The sequence below is a fragment of the Motacilla alba genome, chromosome 5, assembly GCF_015832195.1.
Source record: "Motacilla alba alba isolate MOTALB_02 chromosome 5, Motacilla_alba_V1.0_pri, whole genome shotgun sequence".
In the NCBI taxonomy this organism is placed as follows: Eukaryota; Metazoa; Chordata; class Aves; order Passeriformes; family Motacillidae; genus Motacilla; species Motacilla alba.
In genome coordinates, this window is record NC_052020.1 from 13719115 (window position 1) to 13742069 (window position 22955).

General features: G+C 43.9%; 3 protein-coding genes across 17 annotated transcripts in view; 2 read left to right on the forward strand and 1 right to left on the reverse strand.

The window, feature by feature from the left end:
* The first annotated feature begins 5 nt into the window (after window positions 1-5).
* Window positions 6-3722, forward strand: MYOD1 (myogenic differentiation 1). The gene is made up of 3 exons (XM_038138422.1): window positions 6-744; window positions 2203-2281; window positions 2843-3722. Exons 1-3 carry the CDS (start codon window positions 190-192, stop codon window positions 3091-3093), a joined length of 885 nt encoding a protein of 294 aa, XP_037994350.1. The 5' UTR covers window positions 6-189; the 3' UTR covers window positions 3094-3722.
* On the reverse strand, window positions 753-20880 carry LOC119701576 (translation initiation factor IF-2-like). 10 transcript variants are annotated; one of them, XM_038138412.1, is made up of 5 exons: window positions 19869-20880; window positions 11511-11588; window positions 11061-11191; window positions 4708-5158; window positions 753-940 (listed from the first exon to the last, which is right to left on the reverse strand). In XM_038138412.1, the coding sequence occupies exon 1, from the start codon at window positions 20867-20869 to the stop codon at window positions 19964-19966; it is 906 nt and encodes a 301-aa protein (XP_037994340.1). In that variant the 5' UTR covers window positions 20870-20880; the 3' UTR covers window positions 753-940; window positions 4708-5158; window positions 11061-11191; window positions 11511-11588; window positions 19869-19963. The 10 variants fall into 10 exon arrangements, with proteins under 10 accessions (XP_037994340.1, XP_037994349.1, XP_037994341.1 ...); XM_038138413.1 differs by lacking the exon at window positions 753-940 and adding an exon at window positions 11278-11332 and having other exon boundaries at window positions 3873-5158; XM_038138411.1 differs by lacking the exon at window positions 753-940 and having other exon boundaries at window positions 3873-5158.
* The window catches only part of KCNC1 (potassium voltage-gated channel subfamily C member 1), a 124026-nt gene continuing 121617 nt past the window's right edge, over window positions 20547-22955 (forward strand). The window contains exon 1 of one of the 6 annotated variants that reach the window (XM_038138409.1): window positions 20547-21456. In XM_038138409.1, the coding sequence (XP_037994337.1) occupies window positions 20887-21456 (570 nt within the window). In that variant the 5' untranslated portion in view covers window positions 20547-20886. The remainder of the gene's footprint in view (window positions 21457-22955) is intronic. The other 5 variants (XM_038138403.1, XM_038138405.1, XM_038138407.1 and 2 more) reach the window with 5 other exon arrangements.

The following is a 22955-nucleotide window of genomic DNA, read 5'->3' on the forward strand; positions in this document are numbered from 1 at the left end:
CCCCGAGTGGCGCTCCCGGACCGGCGCGGCTGCGGAGGGGGTCGGGCAGCAGCCAGCGCTGGTGGCCTCGCCTGGGAGAGGCTGCGAGAGTCCCGGCTCTGCGCATACCCCCGGCCGCAGAGCAGCCCGGTCGAAGGCCCCTCGGTTCCGAGCCCCTCTGGCCTAGCCGCTGTCCCCTCTGCCGCCCCCATGGACTTACTTGGCCCCATGGAGATGACGGAGGGCTCCCTCTGCTCCTTCGCAGCGGCCGATGACTTCTACGATGACCCGTGCTTCAACACGTCAGACATGCACTTCTTCGAGGACCTGGACCCCCGGCTAGTGCACGTCGGGGGTCTGCTGAAGCCCGAGGAGCACCCGCACCACCACGGGCACCACCACGGGCACGAGGAGGAGCACGTCCGGGCGCCCAGCGGGCACCACCAGGCTGGCCGCTGCCTGCTGTGGGCCTGCAAGGCGTGCAAGAGGAAGACCACCAACGCCGACCGCCGTAAGGCCGCCACCATGAGGGAGCGCCGGCGGCTCAGCAAGGTCAACGAGGCCTTCGAGACCCTCAAGCGCTGCACCTCCACCAACCCCAACCAGCGCCTGCCCAAGGTGGAGATCCTGCGCAACGCCATCCGCTACATCGAGAGCCTGCAGGCCCTGCTGCGGGAGCAGGAGGATGCTTATTACCCGGTGCTGGAGCACTACAGCGGGGAATCCGATGCCTCCAGCCCCCGCTCCAACTGCTCCGATGGCATGGTGAGTGCCCCAGGGAGGACTCCCTGCCACCAAGGTGCCCTGGACTCTGTTGGTCCAAACGTGAGCAGGGCGAGTCACCTCTTCCTGCCCTTCCTATAGCAGCTGCCTTCTGTACCTCCCCAGGCAGAAGACAAAGTCCTTTCTCGTGCCTTGAGCACCCGCAGCAAAGGGAGGTGGGGTCCCCACATGGCAGGATCTTTGGGAAAGAAGAAGAATCTCTTACACACTTTGTTCCCTGGGATAAGAAGTTAGTCAGGTTCCCCATGTCCTGGAGGAGCCAGAGCAAAGCTGCTGGGGGAGAACTTTGGAAAGCTGCCTGGAATGGGCACCTGGGGGCATTGCCTGTGATCCCATAGCTCCTGAGGTGTCTCCATCTTCTGCTGTATCATTACCTTTGAATCCTCTAAGGACAGCAGAGAGCAAGGGTCCCCCAGGACATGGTAGTTACACAGGAATTGGTAAGAGTCTGGGTTTTGTTTTCTGCCACTCATCATGACAGCAGGAGGAGTGTCTAAGCAACAAGAATTGTTTTTCTTGACCCTTAAGAAAAAGATTCTCCATTTCTCTTCTCACTCACTTCATCCCCTCCATAGATATTTACAAGCAGTAGAAAGGAGAATCCAGGATTTCAGTCTTGTTTGTACATTATGGGCATGGGAGAAGAAGGGTGGGTGCTAGAGGGGGTGTCTCAACCCCATGTCTTTAGGCTGGGGCTGTAGGTTCAGCTTCTGGTTTGACTCTGGACTGGTGGGATGTGGTGACCAGAGTCCGGGACAGCTCTCTGGATAGGCCATGAACTGCCCATTAGGACCAGAGATTGCTTTTTGTGCTCTGGTCGGGATAGTCGTTACTGAGTTGAGTATCCGTGATTGTGAGATACTTAACAGATTGGAGAGAGTTACACAAATTATTCCTCTTCAAGATACAGCCTCTTTTAATATAGGAATTTCATTGTGGATTAAACTATTGGAAACAAATATATTAATCAATGTTCTAGAGCATTTTCTATATGAAATAGAAATGGGAAGAGAAACTGAAGGAAATACAAAGGGACAAGGTAGACAGAGGCTTTAAAAGAGAAATTAATGTTTAGATAATTTTTCAAAAACTGAATTAAAAAGACATAATTCCCCTTTCAGAACACTTAGGTCTCCCTGTTGTAAACTAAAGATTCATGAAGGATCATGATCTGATCAGAATGCTGGAAAGCCTCATTAATCTGTGAAGCCGCAGCATTCAATGCAAGAGTGGTAACTTTCCTGTGGAACAGCTCTGCCACATAAAATATTCTGAGGTGGACCCCCTTCTAGCCATGTTTTTCCTTACTCAATCTACTAATTGATGGCATTTCAGACAGGCCTGGAATGATAGCACAGGCCAGAGCCTGAAACATGAAATTAGATGGTTCCTGGGATTTGGGTAAGAGTCTGACCTCACTCGGATTTCTCTCCTTCCCAGATGGAGTACAGTGGGCCTCCTTGCAGCTCTCGCAGAAGGAACAGCTATGACAGCAGCTACTACACAGAGTCCCCAAATGGTGAGTACGTGCCCTAACAGCGGTGTGAAACACTGAGACAGAGGCAGGCAGTGTAGCAGCTTTCCTGTGCCTGCTCCGTGTCCAGCTGGGCTGAGAGAGGAACCTGCCTTTCCAGCCATCAAGCCACTGCTGCTGGTAGAGGCACTGGATTTCCTCTAGGTGTATTTGCAAATATGGGGATGTGTTATAGCTGTATTTCCCATTTTGCAAATCTAACAGTTGGATAGAAGTATGTTATTCTCTGCAACTACTTTCAGCATTTAACCATTTTTACATGAAGACTTCTTACTCTATTATTGATCCAAATTGGAGTAATTTATGATTGATTTCAAATCTGCTCTTCCCTTTCTATCTATCTAGCCTTAGATCCTCCCTGTTCCCAGAGCAGCACGCTGTGGTTGGACCTCTCTTCCATTTTGAAATTACAATGTGTTTTCTGGTTATTGGTGTTGTTCACCAATATCCATTTCCTCTGAGTCTTCACATGCCCACAAATGTGCAGTGCCCACTGATGTTACTTACCCATTGGATAATATGAGCACCTTTTTGTCTGTTTTTTAGATCCAAAGCATGGGAAGAATTCTGTTGTTTCCAGTCTCGATTGCCTCTCAAGCATTGTAGAGAGGATTTCCACAGATAATTCCTCGTGCCCTATACTGCCTCCAGTGGAAACTGTTGCTGAAGGGAGTCCCTGTTCCCCTCCAGAAGGAGTGAGTCTGAGTGATGGTGGAGCCCAAATTCCTTCCCCCACCAACTGCACCCCACTCCCCCAGGATAACAGCAGCAGCAACCCCATCTACCAAGTGCTATAAGGACCCCTCCAGCTGGACTGCACCAAAACCAATTTGCTCCGTTTGGCCTCGCTCAAGACCTGCCTTCTAAGGTTGAAAAGACTTCTTAAGACTTGTTCCAATTTTAAAATATCACTGAAAATTCCTTCAACTATCTAACTTTGCAAACCTGTATCACTTCAAAGTACACATAGTTATTTATTGGTTGTTAAACTAAAGGTATTTAATACATCTAGAGATAAAATTGTATACCATGAAATGGCCAATGTTTAATCTGGGCTGTGGGGAATAGGAAGCTGACTCTTGAATGTGGAGGAAAATAGAAATCTACAGCAGTAGTGGCATGATAGATCCTTCCTATTACTCCTGTTCTGGCCAAAATAAGGTTGTGGACCATTTTTTATAAAACTTTTGTATAATTGTAAATAAGAGTTGCTTTCCAAAAAAAAAAAAAAAAGGAAAAGAAAAAGAAAAAATAGCAAAAATAAATAAATTTTAAAAAAGAAAAAACCAAAAACTTAAAAAGGGGAAAATTTAAAAATATTTAATATTGCTTGGTTTGTTGTGTCAAACTTTAACTTTATATATTTATACGATGTGGTTGCCAAGAATGTTTTCAACAGTATTCTAAATAAAGACCCTTATTTATAAAATCTGTGGTGTTATCTTGACTTTCGTTAGGGCTTCTAGAATTACTAGTGCATTTAGGAGTGGTATTAGATCTCTGCCTTGGCAGGAAGAAGATACAGGCTCTGATTCAGCAAAGAAATCAATGCTTCAGTTACACTACTTTGCATAAATATGCTGCTGTCAAAGGGTCTCCTGTCTTCATATTCTGTTGTGGTCACTGCTAAACCTAGACCTGAGCATCATAGGTCATTAGAAGGATCAAAAAATAAGCATGTTTCTCGTCCTGCCCCCAAAATTTACAATTACATTGTAGGACTTGATCTTACAAAGATGCGCTGAAACTAAGAATTACAAAAATAAGACTCTCCAAATTCCAGCGTAGCTACTGAAACCATACAAAAACAGGTACGACATTTTGGGACAAGTGCTCACATTTTTCACTCAAGTTCTATTTTTCAAGTGTTTGTACCAAGTTCATGTATTCCCAGGTATTAGAAACTAATTGCAAAGGAGTTTTTGTCATAAAGTTCAAGTCACAGATCACAGTTTTCCTCAAGTTCAAGTTGGAATGTAGGCCAAAGATAGGCAGTTTTAATTTGGATTTGAACTTTATGCATCTCTGGCAGCACTGCTCCAGGGATTTGCTTCTTGTTTAGAGCCCCTCTAAAAATAACCAGTGGGCTCTGTTTCATTCAGTATCTATGTGTAACCTTGAAAGCTGGCTGAGCAACTGAAAAATGTAAAGGCCTGAGCTGGTTGTCATTGGAAAGTAACAATCAGGGCATTTCTGTGCATCTGGACAAGAATAACCAGCAACTATGACCTGTTTCTTAACACATCCATATGATTTAGGGATTTTGTAGAAATATCACTGTAAAATAAAAACAAAAACCACACTGAAAACCAATCTTGGTATCATCATCATCCCTAAATACTTTGATGACAGGCTAGTCATTGTATTCTCTGTTAGATGACTACTATAGAGGGAGTTTGTGCAGCTCTTACCTTAGGCAGGAAAAAGAAAGAGGGAACAGCTAATTCCAGGGGATGTCTCCAACTCCTTTAATCATGTATGGCCTTGAAGATCAATGTTCTGTGGAGAGGAGCAAGCTGCCTTGTGTTGAGCAGAGCAATGCAGTTGCTTCTCCTTCTTCCTAGGGCAGTCATGCTCCAAGCTTGGTGATTTATCTGAAGCCAGAGGGGCAGGGATGGTAGCAGCCATGGGTATTCCTTCCTCTTCCATGAGCTTGGGGTCATGGTGGATGATAAATCAGTGTCGAGGCACAGAAACATTCTGTGGAGCAGCCCAGGATCCCATGGATCGGAGGAGACTCCAAGGCAGGACTGGCCACTCAGCATCTTCAGCAAAGTCCAACTTTGAAAAGGTCTCCAACTGATTCCGGGTGGGCAGAAAACACTCCAGCCCATAAAGATTGAGCTTACCCCTTTCAATTTTCTATTAAAAATAAAAATCAAACTAATTTGAGAGTGTGCTAATTCATACTATCATGAATTAGGAGGGTCTTGACTGAGGTTGGAAAAATAGCCCAGGTTAGTTGGAAGCCTGTACACCTTACAAAAGCTAAGGAGAGACAGTTGCCTCACAAATCAGGACTCACACATGATCAATATCATTTTCTTTCAGTTCAGTAATGAAATCAGGCCAAATCAGGCCCAAAATGCTAAAGATTAAATAAGTGCTTTTGTGAAATACTAAAGATCTTTTAATCCCCATTATTTGAGTCTAGTAAAAATATCAATTTTACTGCCATTAAATGGCAACCAAAAAGTATTTTGGCAGCTCAGGAATGACAGAGGCTCTGGACATGCTGGCAGCACACAGTTCATGCCTGCCTTGCTTGCACCCCACTTCTGAGGGACACAATGGGGGGTACCTGGCTGTAGGGCTGGCATGGCAGAGCAAGCACAGGGCACTTGTGCTCAACAATGTACACGCAGTTCCATGTGAAGTCATGTATATTGCATTTCACTGATTTATTTTAGCCACCCGAGTTTCCACATACTGATGTTAATGTTACAACAGAGAACAGGCATTTAGCACATCCCAAAATAGATGGATGGATGATGAGGAAAAAATATTCATAGGTTTTCTATGCAGAGCCCATCTTTCTCCCATTGATGTCAGTGAGAAAAGTTCACTGGAGTAAGGCCAAAGGGCGTCAGCACCGATAAATACATGTTTAAGATACAAAAATATTTATTTTTTACTTAGATAAGGAAAATTGTTCCCCTGTGTCATTTCGTCCTGTTTATTTCTAAGGTAATAAATATATTTAAAACAAAGCCCTGTGCATCAAGAGAACAGCACGTAACTGATAGAAATATATCCCAGTCTCTATAAGTAAATATTTTGAGGCTAGTAATATTTGGATTCAGAGCTTTAGTTTAGTTCTGACACAGCCAAGGAGCATATGCAAGGCTGATGCAACATATACAAACTTTGGTTCTTAAGTTGGGCTCCTGAAGAGGAATTTAGGCATTAAGGGTTGATACTACAAGACAAAGTGCAGCCGACCTTGGTCTACAGAAACACCCCAGCATGGGCTCTGAACACACACTGACAGTCTGAAAGTTTGTATCACATAAACTTTCCAGTTCAATATGATGTTTCTTAAGGAACACTGCCTCCACAGGGAAAGCCATACAGATACAAACAAATAAGTAGGTGTCTTCAAGCATAATGATAAGTGCACATTTTAGGAATATTTGATTTGGTAGCTTAAGAAAGCGCTGCATGACAAACCCAGTATTACTGGGTTATCTCACTCAAACCACTGCTATGGAAAAAGTGAAGAGGAATAAATTTATACCTCACTTACATGTAATAAATGCTCTGATTTTACATTTCATCAGATATTTTGCAGTATGAGAATGAAGAGGATCTTTTTCCTGCTTTTGATATTCCACAACAAAGTGCAATAAAATTGCAAATAACAATGTTAAACACCATTTCCTGCATTATCACAGCAATACTGCTACAGAAGTATTTCACATACCGAACATTCAATTTTTGGTAAAAGATATATGAACTATTCCTTGTATATGTTTTCCCTTTAAAAAGATTTTATTATCTGTATCCAAATATATTAAAGAAATAGTAAATCAGCAATTGCTTTACACCAGATGCTGATCTTCTAAAATGACTTGTCATTTTCAACTCAAGATAAAGACCTTAAAAAAAACCCTTGAAAGTGGACAGAAAAGCAGTTTTCATTTTACATCTTACATTTTGCAGAGATATTTGAAAGGTTCAAAGTGTGCAAAGGGCCAAAACTGTCATCTTCAGAAGAACTACATCCAAAACAGCAAGGAAACCTTTGTACCTTATACCTCATGAATTTTAATGAATGAATTAATTAATATTTCATTTTTGTTTAAAATTTCCTTGAAATCAGTAGGAATATTTCCAGCTTCAGTAGGAATATTTTCAGGCTACTGCACATAATACTGTCTGGGATAGTGTCCACGTAGCAGTGCAAAGCCAGGACTTTGGCTCACTCCCTGCTGTGACCCTTTGCTCGTGCTCTGGTCACTGACCCATTTCTGTCACAACGCTTTCAGATGTGCCGATCCCCCTGAGCACAACCCTCTGAACAAGCTGCCAGGCTTTATTGCTCACCTGATCTTCAAAGTACCATCCAGAAACTGCCCCCATAATAGTGCTGAAAACCTACAACCGTTCCTAAATGAGTGGCTGACACGGAGCCTGTGATAGCAGGAGATGGTATGAAGGTCATTTCACATAACTTGCATGTGGCAATCTTGGCTTCACAGGCAGTAGGTAAGAAGGCCTCTGTAGAGTCAGAGTGCAAATCTCTGACAGCATGACCTGGAGATCATCTTGGGAGGCACATCCAAGTACCTCATTAAGCACTATTTACTATCAGCTCACCCTCCCTCAGCCTTTCAAATCACTGGTTTTCTAGTAAAACTGTTGGACAGCCATGACCTCCTCTCCTTGATGGATGCAGCATGCTCCCTCCAACAGGCTTGTTGCCCAACTGGGAATGTCATTAAATGGAGACCTTTCCATATTTGACATTTCAGGGCTAACGAGGGAGGGGATGGTCCCTAGCATAATACAGAAGAGCTGTCAGATAGTCTTTTCCCTCCCAGGACCCAGCAGGAATTAGGAACATGTCTGACAGAGCCACTTAGGCCAGTACAAGGAATCCAGAAATTTCCCTGTGGACCCAGAAACCTACATTTTGCATACACAGCCACTTCTGAATAAAGACCTTAACACTGTAAGCTAATGGTGAAAACTGATCTATCCTGTAACCATGGGGTGATAGAAAACCTCAGGGGTTTACCAATAATACAGTCAACATGGCACTGAATTCACATTTTCTTACTACAACACCAATATCATCTACAGGCATCTTAGCAACATCAACAAGTGTGCAATTTTATGTAATACTCAATGCATAACCTCACGTTTATCAATAGCAAATACTGTAACTATTTATTAAAAATTTACTAAAAACTCTAACAGACAATAACCCACTTAATAACATAACTGAGGGAGGTTGCAATTTTCATTGGGATATTGGTTTGTTTTTTTTTGTTGGGAGTCAGATTCACTCAGAAGCCTGGATCTCAGCACAATTACCACCTAGTGCTGCATATCCATGGCAGTAAAAGGGGTCCTCCAATCTCCACAGTTCTCCCTAACCCACCTGAACTGACCTTGAGCCTTTTCTGGTCCAACAGCCACATCTGCTGGGAAAAATTTTAACTACATTTCTTCCTGAAATCATTGTTTGGTGAACTCCATGTTCTATCATCTTTCCATAATGTAAGGTTTGTTGGTGCAGAAACAAAGATATTCACAGCCTTCATACAGCACCTGGAGACCCATACATTAGGAGCATCAAGAAAAATATACTGGAAAAACAATTTCCTCCCTACCAAGAACCTTCCATAGAAACTGAGAGAAAAAATTGTAAGAATAGTATGGTTGGTTGGGTTTGGGCTTTTTTATTGCTAGACAAATTCTGGGGCACCATTCTGTTTCTCTTTAAGTGAAAAATAAAGACAAAAGGAGGGAGAAAATGGAAGGTCTTTGAATGCATTGTATGGCCTGTGCTGAGAGCAGTGGTCCTGAGGGACACAGGCTGCTTGCCAAGAAGCCCGTGTCCCAAGAGGGGAAGATGCAGAGAAACTGCAGATGACAGCAGGATCATAATGACATTCTCTGGTGACCAAGTCCCTCAATAGGGCACAAATCTTGGCCACCGGACCAAGGGAGGTGATTTTCCCCTCTACTCTGCTCTGGTGAGATCCCACCTGCAGCTGTGCCTCCAGCCCTGGGTCCTCAGCAGAGAAGGGATATTGACCTGTTGGGGTGAGTCCAGAGGAGACCACCAAGATGATCAGAGGGATGGAGCACCTCTCCTATGAGGAAAGGCTGAGAGATTTGGGATTGTTTAGCCTGGAAAAGAGAAGGTTTTAGGGTGGCCTTCCAATACCTGAAGGGAAAATACAAGAAAGATGAAGAGAGGTTATTTAAAAGACCATGTAGTGACAGGACAAAGGGGAATGGCTTCAAACTGAAAGATAGTAGGTTTAGATTAGGTATTAGGAAGAAATTATTTACTGTCAGAGTGGTGAGGCATTGGCACAGGTTGCGCAGAGAAATTGTGAGTGCCCCATCCCTGGAAGGGTTCAAGGCCAGGCTGCATGGAGTTATGAGCAACCTGGGATAGTGAGAGGTGTCCCTTTCCACAGCAAAGGAGTTGGAACAAGATGATCTTTAAGGTCCTTTCCAACCCCAACCATTCTGTGATTCCTTTTATACTTTGGCCACACAACATTCCTTTCTTTCACATCAATGCTCTACTTCTGAATCCTAAACCAAATGAAGCAATAACTTTTTGCTCTGATTTTTTTTTTACTTGTTTTTATGGTACCTGTGAATTTCCCGAGGCAGGAGCCTAGACAATCCACATTTGAGAGCTGCTGCTTGCTGCAGTGTGGAAGTACATTATTGAACCAACAAGCAGTGTGTAAGCTTTTCTCCAGGCCACCGGAGGGCAGCATTTCCATGAAAAACAGGACTTCCACACTTTTTTTTTTTTTTTTTTTTTTTTTTTTTTTTTTTTTTTTTTTTTAAAGTAGCATACATTCCTTTTTTTCCCCCCTAAACTCTCACATCTAACTCTTTTTTCAGCTCAGGTAGAGAGTAGCATTTCACACCACGACAACTGAAATCAATGAGCCTAATTCCTACCCAGTGTAAATTCATCAGTCTTGCTGGCAGTTGACAGTATATTGGGATAATTACAGGAAGTACAAGCTCACGGTTTGAGTTTGGACGCTCAAAGATGCATTTTTATGGAAAAAAAACTACAGGCTTTTGTGTCTAAATGGCAAGGCATCCCTATGTGTGGACTAAAGTTCGGGATGAAGAGCATCACACACCAAAGCATTTATACAACAGCCTGTAAAGGGAGACCCATTCTCCATCCAGGGCACGTAATGCTCTCATTACAGATCGAATGGCATAGAAATACAAATGGATGCAAGGGGGTTCACGTGTCACACGTGTTCCTTTGTATGGGACAGGTCACACTTACATCCCTTTGTTCCCTTTGGAAAGGGAGAATGGTATGTGCTAGGCACTCATGCTCTACTCTCTCAAAGGCTGTGTTCTGCAGAACTACACACTTGATACAGCTTGCAGTTGAAAGCCAGCTGCACAAAATGTAGTCCCAAACATGCCTTTCAAAAGCTTCACAAATGCCAATTACATTAAGCGATAAGGAAAAAAGCAACGAAGTAATGTGCCTAATTAACAAAGCTAGAGATGGAGCCAGCCACTTGGTTTGAAGTACTTCCAAGAGAGATGCTAAATGCAATGGTCAGGGCAACTCTGGAAGAAATAAATTAACATGCTGGGTTAATATTTCAAGCTCTGTGGGAGTAAAAACTGTGTGTGGTAAGGGGAAACAAAGGTAAAAATATCACAGGGTGCTATTCTGTTTGTTTGTTTGCCAAGGACACTTTAGCTTTTGCCATTTATTATTCTTCATGGTATGCTCAAAATTATGCGAGAAGACATAAAAGTGTCAGCATTGCGTCACTGGCCTTCCTAAATTTATCTTTTACCCACCTGCTAAATCTCAGCTCAAGGTCAAGAGAAAAACCATTTTAAGTGAATGGACTATGAGATAGACACATTCTGAAAAATATCTTAGTAGGTTTCTTTTATTTTTAGTACTATCTGCAACCACAGCTTAAAAGATTCCCCACACTATAGGGCAACAGTGGAATTTTTTTCGGGTCCTGAAAAATAAGAACTGACTGACAGCTGCCCGGTTCCAAATCTTAGATACCTGTGGTTGGGAAAGCTCAGGCCATCACAAACTCTCAAGTTCCAGCAAGTAATGTGGCTTGAATCCATTCCAGTACTCATCTGTTGGCAGCTGTTTCCATCTGCTCCTTCTTGAACCATTCTGCTCACTCCCTAGGGAAGAGCAGGAAGATTGTCACGCAATGAACTCGCTTGTTGTGAGCTGGCTGCTCGTGTTTTACCCCAATCTGTCATCTCACCTCATCTGCTCTCTGGCCTTTTTTTGCCATAAGAATTCTGAGTTCTGCTCTGCACCTAAGGGGGAAAAGAAACCCCAAACCAACCATTCCTCAAAATTATTCCTTCTTTTAAGTACATATAATTATTATGAACAAGAGATACAGAAAATATTGATCAGATCACTTAGTCCTCACAGCTGAATCACACAGTGATTCCTGCATGTATGTTTTGCAGCCTGAAGTGTCTGACATACCTTCACTTTGTGATGAGAGAAGGCAGATGCCCTTCAAGCACTCCATGACCATTACCTGTGGCCTTTTTTTGTTTGGTTCTGTGGTAAAACATAAAATGGAGAACGAGAAAAAAAATCAAAAATAACATTTTCTATTTTAGACATCAATGTTTATGTTTCCAGACTTGCAGCTGAGCCTTTAGGAACTTTGGTTGACTGAGCAAATGTCTATGCACATTAAGGCTCCTCTCTTAATTTGTCTCATTGCTATTTTATGTACTTGTTAACTTGATATCTACACATTAACATTAATTTGCCACACTAAGCAAAAGATTTTTTTCTTAACCAAGATAATAGTTTTATATTTTCATTTTGAAAGTTTTAATTTATATTTTGATATATTATCTCTAGCCTGATTTCCAACTGGACCAAATCCCCTCAAATCTCTTGGGCATTCAAAACTTTCAGGCATACCTGAGAATGCAAACTTTTGTTCAGAAACAGCATTTTGTTTTTTTTTTTTCAATCCCAAAGTACCTGAAAGTACATCCCTAAATATAAGCAGCATTCTGCAGATCCTACTCAGCCTAGAGTTCAGAGGGCAGAAATAATCAATAGTAGAAGCAATACAACAGAATATGGAAACAAAGCTGAAGAAGATTCCATTAGTAACACAAATGCAATCATCTGGATTTTGCCCTAGCCAGAATTATATATATTTGTGGATATATTGGTTAAAATACCTCCTAAGGGCTTTACAAGCATAATCTCAGGAAAACAGAGTAATTTCTCTGACTTGCCCCATCACCTTTTCTGAGCTGCACTGTCCTTTGCAGCATGCATCTGTCTGCTTGGATTATGCAGTGGTCAAACTGGGCCACACAAGCACAGCACCACTTCAGCACTTCTGCACGGAAACCTTTCTATGTAATGAAGGCTTCTGAAGGGGCTTGGCATGATAAAGCAATTAAGAAACATCTTTTCCACATCCTGAATTACTACCACACAATCAACCATTTCCTCTACTTTTTAACAGGCAGGATAAGCTGAAGAACAGTTTCAGAAGAAACTGTCGAAATCTATTGTATTTTTCATTACAGTTGGAAAATTTTCAAAGAAAAAAAGGTCTTTATTACAGATTTGAGAACTGGACCCTCCTTTTTTTCTCATTGATCCATAGGAAAGCCAATAAACATGCTATTGTAGGCCCTCTTAGGATGAGAATCCATCCCAGAAGAGCAGAATGGTCCTATTTTGTATGAGAGTGGAGCATTTCTTAAGGAAGACTCAATTCTGATTTCTTGCAGGCCAACTCTCAGTATCTTGTCCCACTGTGATCCTTCTCTACTTCCTCATTATTTCCCAATTCCTTCTACTGCTACATAGAGGCAAAGACTACAACTGCAAAACCTGGCAGAACCCACAGATGAATCAGACTGAATCAGTAAACAATGACTAAAAGTGCAGCATCATAGGAACAAGCATATCACTGTGCCTCAAGTTAAATCACTTCAATACAAACCTGCTGCAAATCTTAACAGGAATTCCAGCCACAGTCTGGAGGGCTGGTATAATCCTATTGCACTGGGATTCCTACAGAAGTCTTCTCCAGGTCCTGGAAACTCTGGGTAGAGTATGTTCCTGCTTCCTGGAGTGCAGAGACCATTCATTATAGCATGTCCCAGAAGGGAAAGGCAGAGGACAAACCAATAGAGGTGCCATCCCTTCACTATTGCCTGTCTTCTAGCTCTCAACACTTCATTTAATGGGAACAAAAGGCTGCTGTCAGTGCTAAGACATAGGCTCAGGCATGAGACAGGATAAAGAAACCTTCATTTCCAGCAGCTGGTCCAAGATTTGGGACAGAAACTGGATTTTGCTTTCCATTTACTCACACTTATATTGTATAAATCCTGGCTTTTGACAAAAGAAATGCAGCAGACTTCATCCTTAGGGCCAATTATTTAACTAGCATCACTGGAACTATTATACTTTATATCTCTTCATATGCAGCATTCAAATAATTACTTCAACAGGATTAAATGTCATATTTCATGGGACTGGCTGTGTAAATATTTACAAAGCTAGAGAACAGAAAAGACATCTCAGAGTTATTGATTCATGTCAAATATTGAGAAGCTGGGTTAATCAAGGGATTTAAGCAATGCTTTAAACCTTTGAGTCAGCATTGTTGAGATTTATTTAAACTACTCTTACCTTTCAACATCTAAAGTTTTACAAATCATTTATAATAATAAAGACTTACAGGCCATTCTCCCATATGTTTGTCTGAGGACATTTCAGTTACTATTGTGAACTCAGTAGGCTGAAGAAGTAATAACAGCTGTGAAAAGTGAATCATTCAACAAAAATAAAGTTCTCATTTCACTTTAAAAAAAAAGTAAGAAATGTTCTGATTATTTTGTTGTATTAGAAAAATAGCCAACTGATGGGCAAGCATACACATTTTATAAAATGGAGCATATTCCATACTCTTCAGTCTGGAACAGACCCTAATTTTTTTCTGGATTTTTGGTGGTTAAATGAAAAAGATACACTTGCAGAGCTGAGAGCTGCATGCCTTTTTCAAGAAAAGACTAGCACCTCCTGTTCTGTATTCTGTATATAGTAGTTGTGAAATACATATGTCTGTATCTATGTGTTTGTGTCTGTTGCTATGTTCATGCACCTGCAAATTGGCTGAGATCTTAAAAACATAATGACAGCATTAGTAGAGTTTTGTTTTCAGAAAAGGCTGACTGGGCCAGTCTGAGAAAGTCAAGGACCTTCTAGAACCACCAAAACAAATCAACTAATAAAATAAAGCCAAGTCCCTGGCCTTTTCTGAAACTCTAGCTGTAGTACATGGTAGGAATTAAATGGTTCCAACCTATGTGCCCTCTTTTGGCAATGCAGATTCAGAGCCCTCGGGACGACTGAGCTCAGCTCGTAGTAATGAGTTTAGATAAGGGTTTTTTTGTTATGTGCTGACAGGAAACTTCCAATTGTAAGCTCAATTTTCCTCATCACCAGCTGGATTTTTGCTGGATCACACCTAGATCAGCACGAAGAAGAGGGACAAATCCATATCCTTCCATAACACAGCATCGTAACAAAGGAGCACATTAGCTGTATGCCTAATTTTGGATGCTTAAAGTAGATTTTACTATGATTTAGCTCCATGATTTCTTGAGGAACAACTATTTCTGTTTTGGGGAATGTCTCCTCAAAGACAAATTCTGACACTTACTACAGCCTTGACTTGAGGATGTGCTCCTAAAGAAGCTCAGTGCCTCACCCAGGCCAGCTACATGCTGGATTGAAGAAGCTGGGGGTGAGACAGACAACTCAGCAGTATTTTGCAGTGCTTATTACCCTTTTTGCCAGGAAGGTGCAGTCTTCTCTTTCCCTACAGGTAAAACAGTTTGGAAATCTCCCTTGTCCTTCAGAAAGCAGCAGAATACCACTTCCACCACCTTGCCTTACTTGTGGGCACCATCTCCATAATTGCATCTGCTCGGTTCCATCTCCCATCAATTTTCAGCAAAACCAAATGGATTCAGGTTGGAGTTTCTCTTAGTTAATGGAGTGGGTAAAGACCAAAGATGATCTCTAACACGTCACAATATTACTTCAATTTTTTTCCAGAGCAGCTTCCATCTATTTCACAGTTTGATGCACGCTTTTTGAAGGATCACAAAGGAATTTGCAAATCAAAAAAAGAACCTTCGCTCAGAAATGTCAGCCCAGTAGAAATGGATGAACAAGTGCAACTCATCAGGCAGAGCATGGCAGGTGCTTCTCAGCTCAAAGCAAAGTCATGCTACACTTGGAAAACATGGATGGGAATGAAGTACATCTTCAAGAAAAAACTGAAGTAATTAAGAGAAAAAAAATCCAGCTATGAAAGTGCAGGAACAAGGATTTAGGCATAACTTCTGCTGCTCTGGTTACTCTCATTAAAAGCATCATGACTTCTTTGTATCAGGCTTTGGGCCACACATGTCTTCAGACATGCAGCCTCTCTATGACTCCCTCAGTCAACACCAAGCACGAACCCACAATTTTTTTCTCCATTCTCATTCTTTCTATGAAAGGCTTTCATCCAATTAATGACAATTCAGAGAGGTAAATCTAGCCTTTCAGAAAAGTAATAACATCTATGCAATTGCAGCTGCTTTATTTTTAAATGATTTTCAAGGACAAAATGAGTACATTGCATGCTGAAGTCCATCACAGCTTTCCATTTGAAGACCTCAAACCAAATGATTTACAAGGGTCAGTGCTAACAGATAGAGCAATTCACAGCATGATGTAATCTAAAACTGATAAAAAACTGCACTGAAATACTGTTGAGTTGTCATGAATTTAATACAAGAGAGCACGGGCTGAATTATAGCATTCAAGCATTGCAAAACTGGTCTTCCAACCCTGGCTGCCTTTTTTTTTTTTTTTTTTTTTTTTTGAGGTTATAACTCTTACAAATAATTCCCTCAGCCTCCTCCAGCTTTAAAACATTTTGAAAGTACTCTCCAGTTTTATTCATAGTTGTGCACAAAGTCACAGGTTCTCTCAACATCTCCTTTTCCTCTTCATATTACAATGGGTCATTCTTTTTCTTTGAAGTGAAACTGAGTGATGGAGTCAGAGCTAGGCTTACATTTCAGGAGCGGGAGCTCCTTCAGCAGTCACCACTGTTGGTGTCCTCACTAGAAACCCCAGTGAAGGAAGAGGCTACAGAGAAGTGCAGAATCAAGTACTCTTGACACACTAGTAAAGCACCAAAGCATACAGCAAAGCTTCCTGATGTGCATTTCTGTTCCTGTACAGCCCTGGGATTCGGATCTGTCAATCCAGCGTCTTCGGTAAGAGGCAAAATATCTTCATACAATGATGAATATAATTAAATAAAATTTTAGAAAAAGGTTAAAATTTCACTTCAAATTAATGAGTTACTAAGTTTAGGAATGTTGGGGAATATATGCTCAGTCATCTCCCACATTGAGAAGAAAGCTCCTTTGGAGTTAGAAATCACTGCAGTCCTCAGCTAAAGAAGTAGAGAGCAGGGGGATTAACAAAAGAATAGCATGTGAACCCACTGGTTTATTTTTTTTAGTTTGTAGACAGAATTTAGGCTTCTGTCTGAAAGACAATACCTTTTCTTGTATATGATTGCCCCGAGGGTGCTGAAGTATAGGGCAACCAAGGTGATCCCAGTACACCAGACACAGAGGGGAAAGAAGAACTTATTCTTCCTGTGTCATCAGAACAGTGAGGTGACCTAGCACCAGTGACAAAATTAGTAAATGGACTCTCTGTCTAACTCAGCTACACAGTAGTTTTAAAACTAAAATATATCTATAGCTAAAAGTCATTCTTCCACTATCATCACTAAAACTTTTGAGTTAGAAGAACAGCTGAAATTATAGACAGACCAACAGGAATGCTCAAAGTGCACGTAGACTCTCCTGACAGTAGGTGTGCCACAAGGGAGACCTTCAGAGTGATCTTTCTAAACTCTACAGCTTATTTTCCTCACTTATGCCAGATTTTGGTCAACCCCAGTTCAGCGTAGATGGTCATCAAAATCTCTCACCAATTATCAGAATCAGTTCAGGAAAAAAAAAAAAAAGCATATTTCCAGGATGAATGGATTTTAATGCATTTTAAAATTTTTTGGTAACACCACCTGCACCTGCTGCTGCTATACCATAATCCTTTTCCAAACAGATTGTGAACTGTTTGGATAACCTACCAACTCTGTGCTTCCTACAGAGGTCTCACAGCATTATTAAAGCTGGTTTAGTTCTTTTTAACATGTAAAACTTGGTAAAATTAATTAATAAGTTAACTAAAAATGACAAGTTGTATCACAGAAAAGTTAGACAACTTGGGGACTCACACATCCACCTTCATATTAAGTCCTCCTTAAAGATATCAAATATAAACCAGATGTTTAAGGATTTAAAAATGTCAAACATAAACTAGAATAAAATCCAGTTATAATATTCTTATTTTTTATGGGACTAGGACAACAGAAGTGCTACTGTCAAATTTGGGATTAATCATAATTCCATAGGAAGTTGTCTGCAAATTGGAACTTGGAAAATGAGATTATTTTATTTGTCTATCATAATCCAAGCATTTCTAATTATGAAAAATTATTTTTTTAAATTAAACTAGAAATTTATATTGCTATATAGCAAGCTTAAAGCAAAACTTTGCTCAGACACAGAAGCTGCCAGACTGTCTTAAAGCTTCCATTCCATGCAAACCAACAGCCATCTATGTGGTGTTATCAACTGTGGCTAATTAAACAAATACAAATCATGCTGCAATCTACCATGCAAAGCAAACTCTTTGTGCCTTAATATGCAGTTATTTCTGCCATGATCCTTGTTAAATAAAGATACACTTTCCCTCTCAAGCTTCAATATCAACTTCAAACATGATGATGTCCTTCATTTTCCACATGAAAATGATGTTTAAACTTACATTCCAATTCATATTTCTAAAAGACCCTCTATTTCAGCAGCTATCTTGCTCCAGATCTCACAAGCTCCTGCTTGCCCATCAGTCTCTGATTTGGGGCCTCCTTTCATGTCTTCTGAAACATCCAACTCTTCTGATTCTACCAATGCTTCTTCATCAATTACAGCTTCAGTAACTTCAAAGAAACCTTGCAGGTCACTTAAGCATGGCTTCCCCACCTAAGTCCACGAAAACTCTCTTTAAACAAGCTTTCTAGGTTTTAACATGTACTCCCAGATGACTTCTAAGGTCCTGCACCACCCTGTTTCAGTTCCCCAAACAAGAAGGGAAACCCAAGAAAGGGAAGCTACGCCAGATCTCTTTCATTCCATTCTCTTTCATTCCTTAGATCCCAACACTGAAATTCCTAAAGAGGAATCACTCACTGCAGGTAAGGTTAACATGGAAGGCAGCAGCTAATGAGCTGAGAACGAGTCTCTAAAGTTGTGGATATGACCAGAAGGACCCACAAGCCTAGGATTCACAGGCCCTTGACATCTTTCCTGGGTCACCTGCCCTCCACAGCCTTCATTAACTCTCAGAACCTACCCTACAGTTCTTTTCCATTGATCCCCAGACATATTATTATCAAAAATAGGCATTTACTATGATTTAAAAGAATTTTCACATGTATTATTTTTGTCAGCGAGTCAACATCCTCTTTTCCTTTCTTGATGCCAGGCTTGGGTTCACAGCCCTCTTTTTCCTCTGTGTCCTCTGGCTGGCAATTCTCAAGGATTTTAGATAGTGTTTCTGTACTTGTGATTCTCAGATTCTCCCTCTGTCATCAACCTTTCTGCCTCTGTTCAGTCCCAGTGCTGAAGCTGCTGTCTGGCATCTCTTCCTGGAGATTTTCTCATCAGTTTATGCTAGCTGAAGTGCAGAGTTGCCTTGATTTAGCCTCATTTTCCCATTTATCATTCATAGGTGATACGACTAACATACTCCCATTCCTGCTGTCTTCCCTCCCGTTTCCCAAGAGTCGCACACAAACAGCACCAGGTCCCAGGCCTTCCTTCTACCCCACCAGCCTAAAGAGCAGTCTATTACCATTTTCACAAACAAATCAGCAGGTTAGACCTCTTTGCAGGTTAGGACTCTTTGGAATGTCTCACCACAGCCACTGCAAAGTTTTCTTCTCTGCATCCCAACCATGCAATGCGCTTTACAAGGAAGCTGCAGGTGACCAAACACCTCATCTCACAAACCTGAGCACACCAATTGCTCCTTGACAGCCCTTCCACCCGTTCGCCTGCTGTTCCCACACATCTGAATTTCTGTCACACTTGCAAGTTCAACCTAACTGCAATCCCCTGGTCTGCCCTCTTCTGTTGAGCATGATGTTGTCCCTACCACTTGTACACTCCATCAGCATTCCCTAAACATGTACCTTGCAATTGTATGTTTCACCAGCCTATCCCATTTATCATGACATGACCTCCCATGGTCAATCCACCAAGGCTCAGCTCTCCAGGCTTTCCTATAAGCCCATTCCTCCTGAAACGTTGGCAGCAAATAAAACAAAATACAGAACACATCTACATACCTCTCTTACTTCTTTCCCATACAACCATCTTCTTGCTGTTCTTCAAGCTCCTTGCAAGACAGGAGCTGGGAGGCTTTCGAAACTTCCCTTGCCATTATTTGTGAATTAATGAGAATAAAAAAAGAATAGAAAACACAAACCCAAGCTGCAACTTCCTACCAATATAGGTGTTGGGGAAAAAAACCCAAGTGAACAGTAGGAAAAGATGGAGAGGTGGTGTAGGTGCACCGAACCAAGTAAAAGCGCAACGTGATAGGAAGGGACAACCCTGGGTACCCCTGCTCGTGAGGCAAGAAACTTACGCCGGGGGAGATCTCGAATTCTGCCCGTCAGCCAGTCCGGTCCAGGCAGGACGAGCACAGCCGTGACTCACGTCAATGGTGCTCGAGAGGGTCACTCAGAGCCGAGCGGGGGGCAGCACCGGGACACCCACCGCTCCCGAAGGGGACCCTCTGTGTGACCCCCGCGCGGCAGCGGGGAGGTGAGCGGGGCGGGAGGGCGCTCTGCCCGCAGCCCCGGGTCCCGGAGCGGGCACCCCCGTCCCGGCCGCGGCGGCGGGCGCGGCCCGCGCTAGGACCCGGGCGGGAGCGGCGCCTGCGCGGCGGTGCCCGGCGGCGGGCGGGCTGCACCGAGCGGCTCGGCAGCGGCGGGAGGAGCGGCGGGAGGAGCGGCGGCAGCGCCGCGGGTCCCGCCGCCCGCACCGGCAAGCGCTCGACCCGGGCCGGCCGGGCGCAGGGGCGGAGGCGGCGGAAGCGCGGCGCTGTCCCTTCAGCACCGGCGGCGCCCCCCGCCCCGCACCGCCGGGAGGGGCGCGGGCACAGCCCCGCGTTCGCCGCGGGGGCTGCAGCCGGCACCGGCACCCCGCAGCTCCGCGCACCTGTGGGCAGCGCCGGTGCTGTGATTTTTCTTCCCCCCCCCCCCCACCCTTTTCTTTTTTCCTTTTTTTTTTTTTTTTTTTTTTTTCCCCTTGTGCTTTTGGCCACGTCCAACCAGGGAAAGGCCCTCCCCCTCCGGCACCGCAGCGCCCGCGCTCCCGGAGCATGGCCCCCCCTGCCCCTGCCCCTCCGCCGCGGCTGCAGCTGCCGCGGACCCCGAGCGTCTGACTCCAGACGGAGGCGGCGCAGCGCCGGGAGCCACCGCCACCGGCATCGCCTCGGAGCGGCCCCGGGGGAGCGGGGCTGGCCGGGGCCCCTCGCCCCCGCGGGCCCGGAGCGGGGCTCGGCTTAGGCACCGACTGCCGCCGAGCAGCCGTCCCCTGACGGGCTTGCTGCCTGCCGTGCTTGCTTGGATGAGTCTGCGACATGCCTAATAAGAGACGAGATGGGCCAGGGCGACGAGAGCGACCGCATTGTGATCAACGTGGGAGGGACTAGGCACCAGACTTACCGCAGCACCCTGCGCACCCTGCCCGGCACGCGGCTGGCCTGGATCGCTGAGCCCGATGCCCACAGCCACTTTGACTATGACCCCCGCACGGATGAGTTTTTCTTTGACCGGCACCCGGGCGTCTTTGCCCACATCCTGAATTACTACCGCACTGGCAAGCTACACTGCCCCGCGGACGTGTGCGGGCCCCTGTATGAGGAGGAGCTGGCCTTCTGGGGCATCGATGAGACCGATGTGGAGCCCTGCTGTTGGATGACCTACCGGCAGCACCGCGACGCCGAAGAGGCTCTGGACAGCTTTGGTGGGGCTCCTCTGGATAGCAGTGCTGAGGACGGAGACATAGATGGCACCGGAGACTCTGGTGATGGTGAAGATGAGCTGGAGATGACAAAACGCCTAGCACTTAGTGACTCCCCAGATGGCAGGTCTGGGGGCTTCTGGAGACGGTGGCAGCCCCGCATCTGGGCACTCTTTGAGGATCCCTACTCCTCCAGATATGCAAGGGTAAGCTATGCAATCAGCACCTCATCAAAACACTCAAACCTCCCTGCAGTCCCACTTGCTCCCAGCATCACCAGGGTTCTCTCCGCTGTCAGAGCAGAGCAGCCATCCATGTGTGTGGCCGTACAAAAATCACGTGGGGTCTATGGGGATGTAACCCACACTCTCAAGCAGGCCCCAGGCATGGGCAACTGGTAGACACCAAGGCCTGAGCTTGTGTACGCAGATGTGGGCCTCCAGAGACCCTTATTTTCTAATAGGCTCCTAAAACTCCTAGAACAGCTTGGGGCAGAGTCCCGGTCCTAGGCCAGAGAGGTCTCCATTACACCAGGTAATTTCCCTCTATGCATAGATTTTTACAGTCAGACAGCCCCCAGTAAAGAGAGACACCTTGTCCAGCCCTCTTACAAGCTAATGACTCTCTCCCCTTTAGGAGATGGGGAAAGGATTATGGGAGCAGGCATTCCCAGAGGTACCAGGGGATTTGGAGAGTTTCAGCCTGGACTGGAAAGGGAGTCAGTGCCTTTCTCTTTTCTCATACATACCAAGTTAAATATTTATGAACATGCCTCTCTGAAAATGGGTAATTCAGCTGCTCACACTGTCTTTTTCCCTTGTGGGAAATGCAAAGTATTAATCAGAGGAAACAGTTTCATTCATGTAGAAGGGACACAGTGTTTGACAGGTTTCTTGCCTGCTACTGAAGGACACCTCCCCCCCTCCTGGTGCCTGCAGTTGTTTTGGAAAGGGAATGCACACTGGTGCAGTTCACACCATAGGTGTGGATAAAAATGGTCTGGAACAGTCATCCGACTGCTTTAAGTAGGCACCTCCTCACGCTATGAGAATAATTACATTAATTAGGGCCTGATTCTGCTCCTGAAATCAAAAGTACTGAAAACATTTGCTTCAGGAACAGCAGCAGGATTAACTCCCAAGACAGTCAATTTGATAACTAGGGAAACAGTTGGAGGATAGTGCCTTCATAAAGAAATTGGTTGGCATAGGCTCTACTCTTAAATGTACCTTTGTTACAGCTTAATTTCTGCCAGCCCTCTGGTAAGGATGAGTGATGCTTTGGTGGGGGAGGGTGATCAGTGTTCCTGAGAAGGATCAAAGAAGTGAGATCAGATTAGGGAGAAAATTGGATGGATGGAGGAAAGACAAGTGGAAATGCAAGCAGCAGGGAGAGGGGAGCTGGCCGTGTATGAATGGGTGGTGGAATAGCAGCTGCCGGAGACTTGGTCTGAGCAGAGATCTCCAGCAGGGAGACACCAGGTCTGCAAACTGAATGAATGGGGAAAGCTGGAGCAGAGCCTGGAGTTATATCTTGCTGCATTTCTAAAGATTTTTGTTTGCACACCATTTGGAGACTTCCTCCCTGAACAAAGGAGTTCATATTTTAAATTAATTCCTTTAAACAGCCTGGAGGATAAAGGAATAATAGAATATTTACCACAAGATGGAAAGATGATGCTGTTGTATTGCAGCTTTCAAATCCC

Coding starts and splice junctions, on each gene's coding strand:
- LOC119701576 (XM_038138421.1), bottom strand. CDS start 20,869: ATGTCGCAGACTCATCCAAGCAAGCACGGCAGGCAGCAAGCCCGTCAG.
- MYOD1 (XM_038138422.1), top strand. CDS start 190: ATGGACTTACTTGGCCCCATGGAGATGACGGAGGGCTCCCTCTGCTCC. Junction 745..2,202: donor CCAACTGCTCCGATGGCATG/GTGAGTGCCCCA, acceptor TCTCCTTCCCAG/ATGGAGTACAGTGGGCCTCC. Junction 2,282..2,842: donor CTACACAGAGTCCCCAAATG/GTGAGTACGTGC, acceptor TCTGTTTTTTAG/ATCCAAAGCATGGGAAGAAT.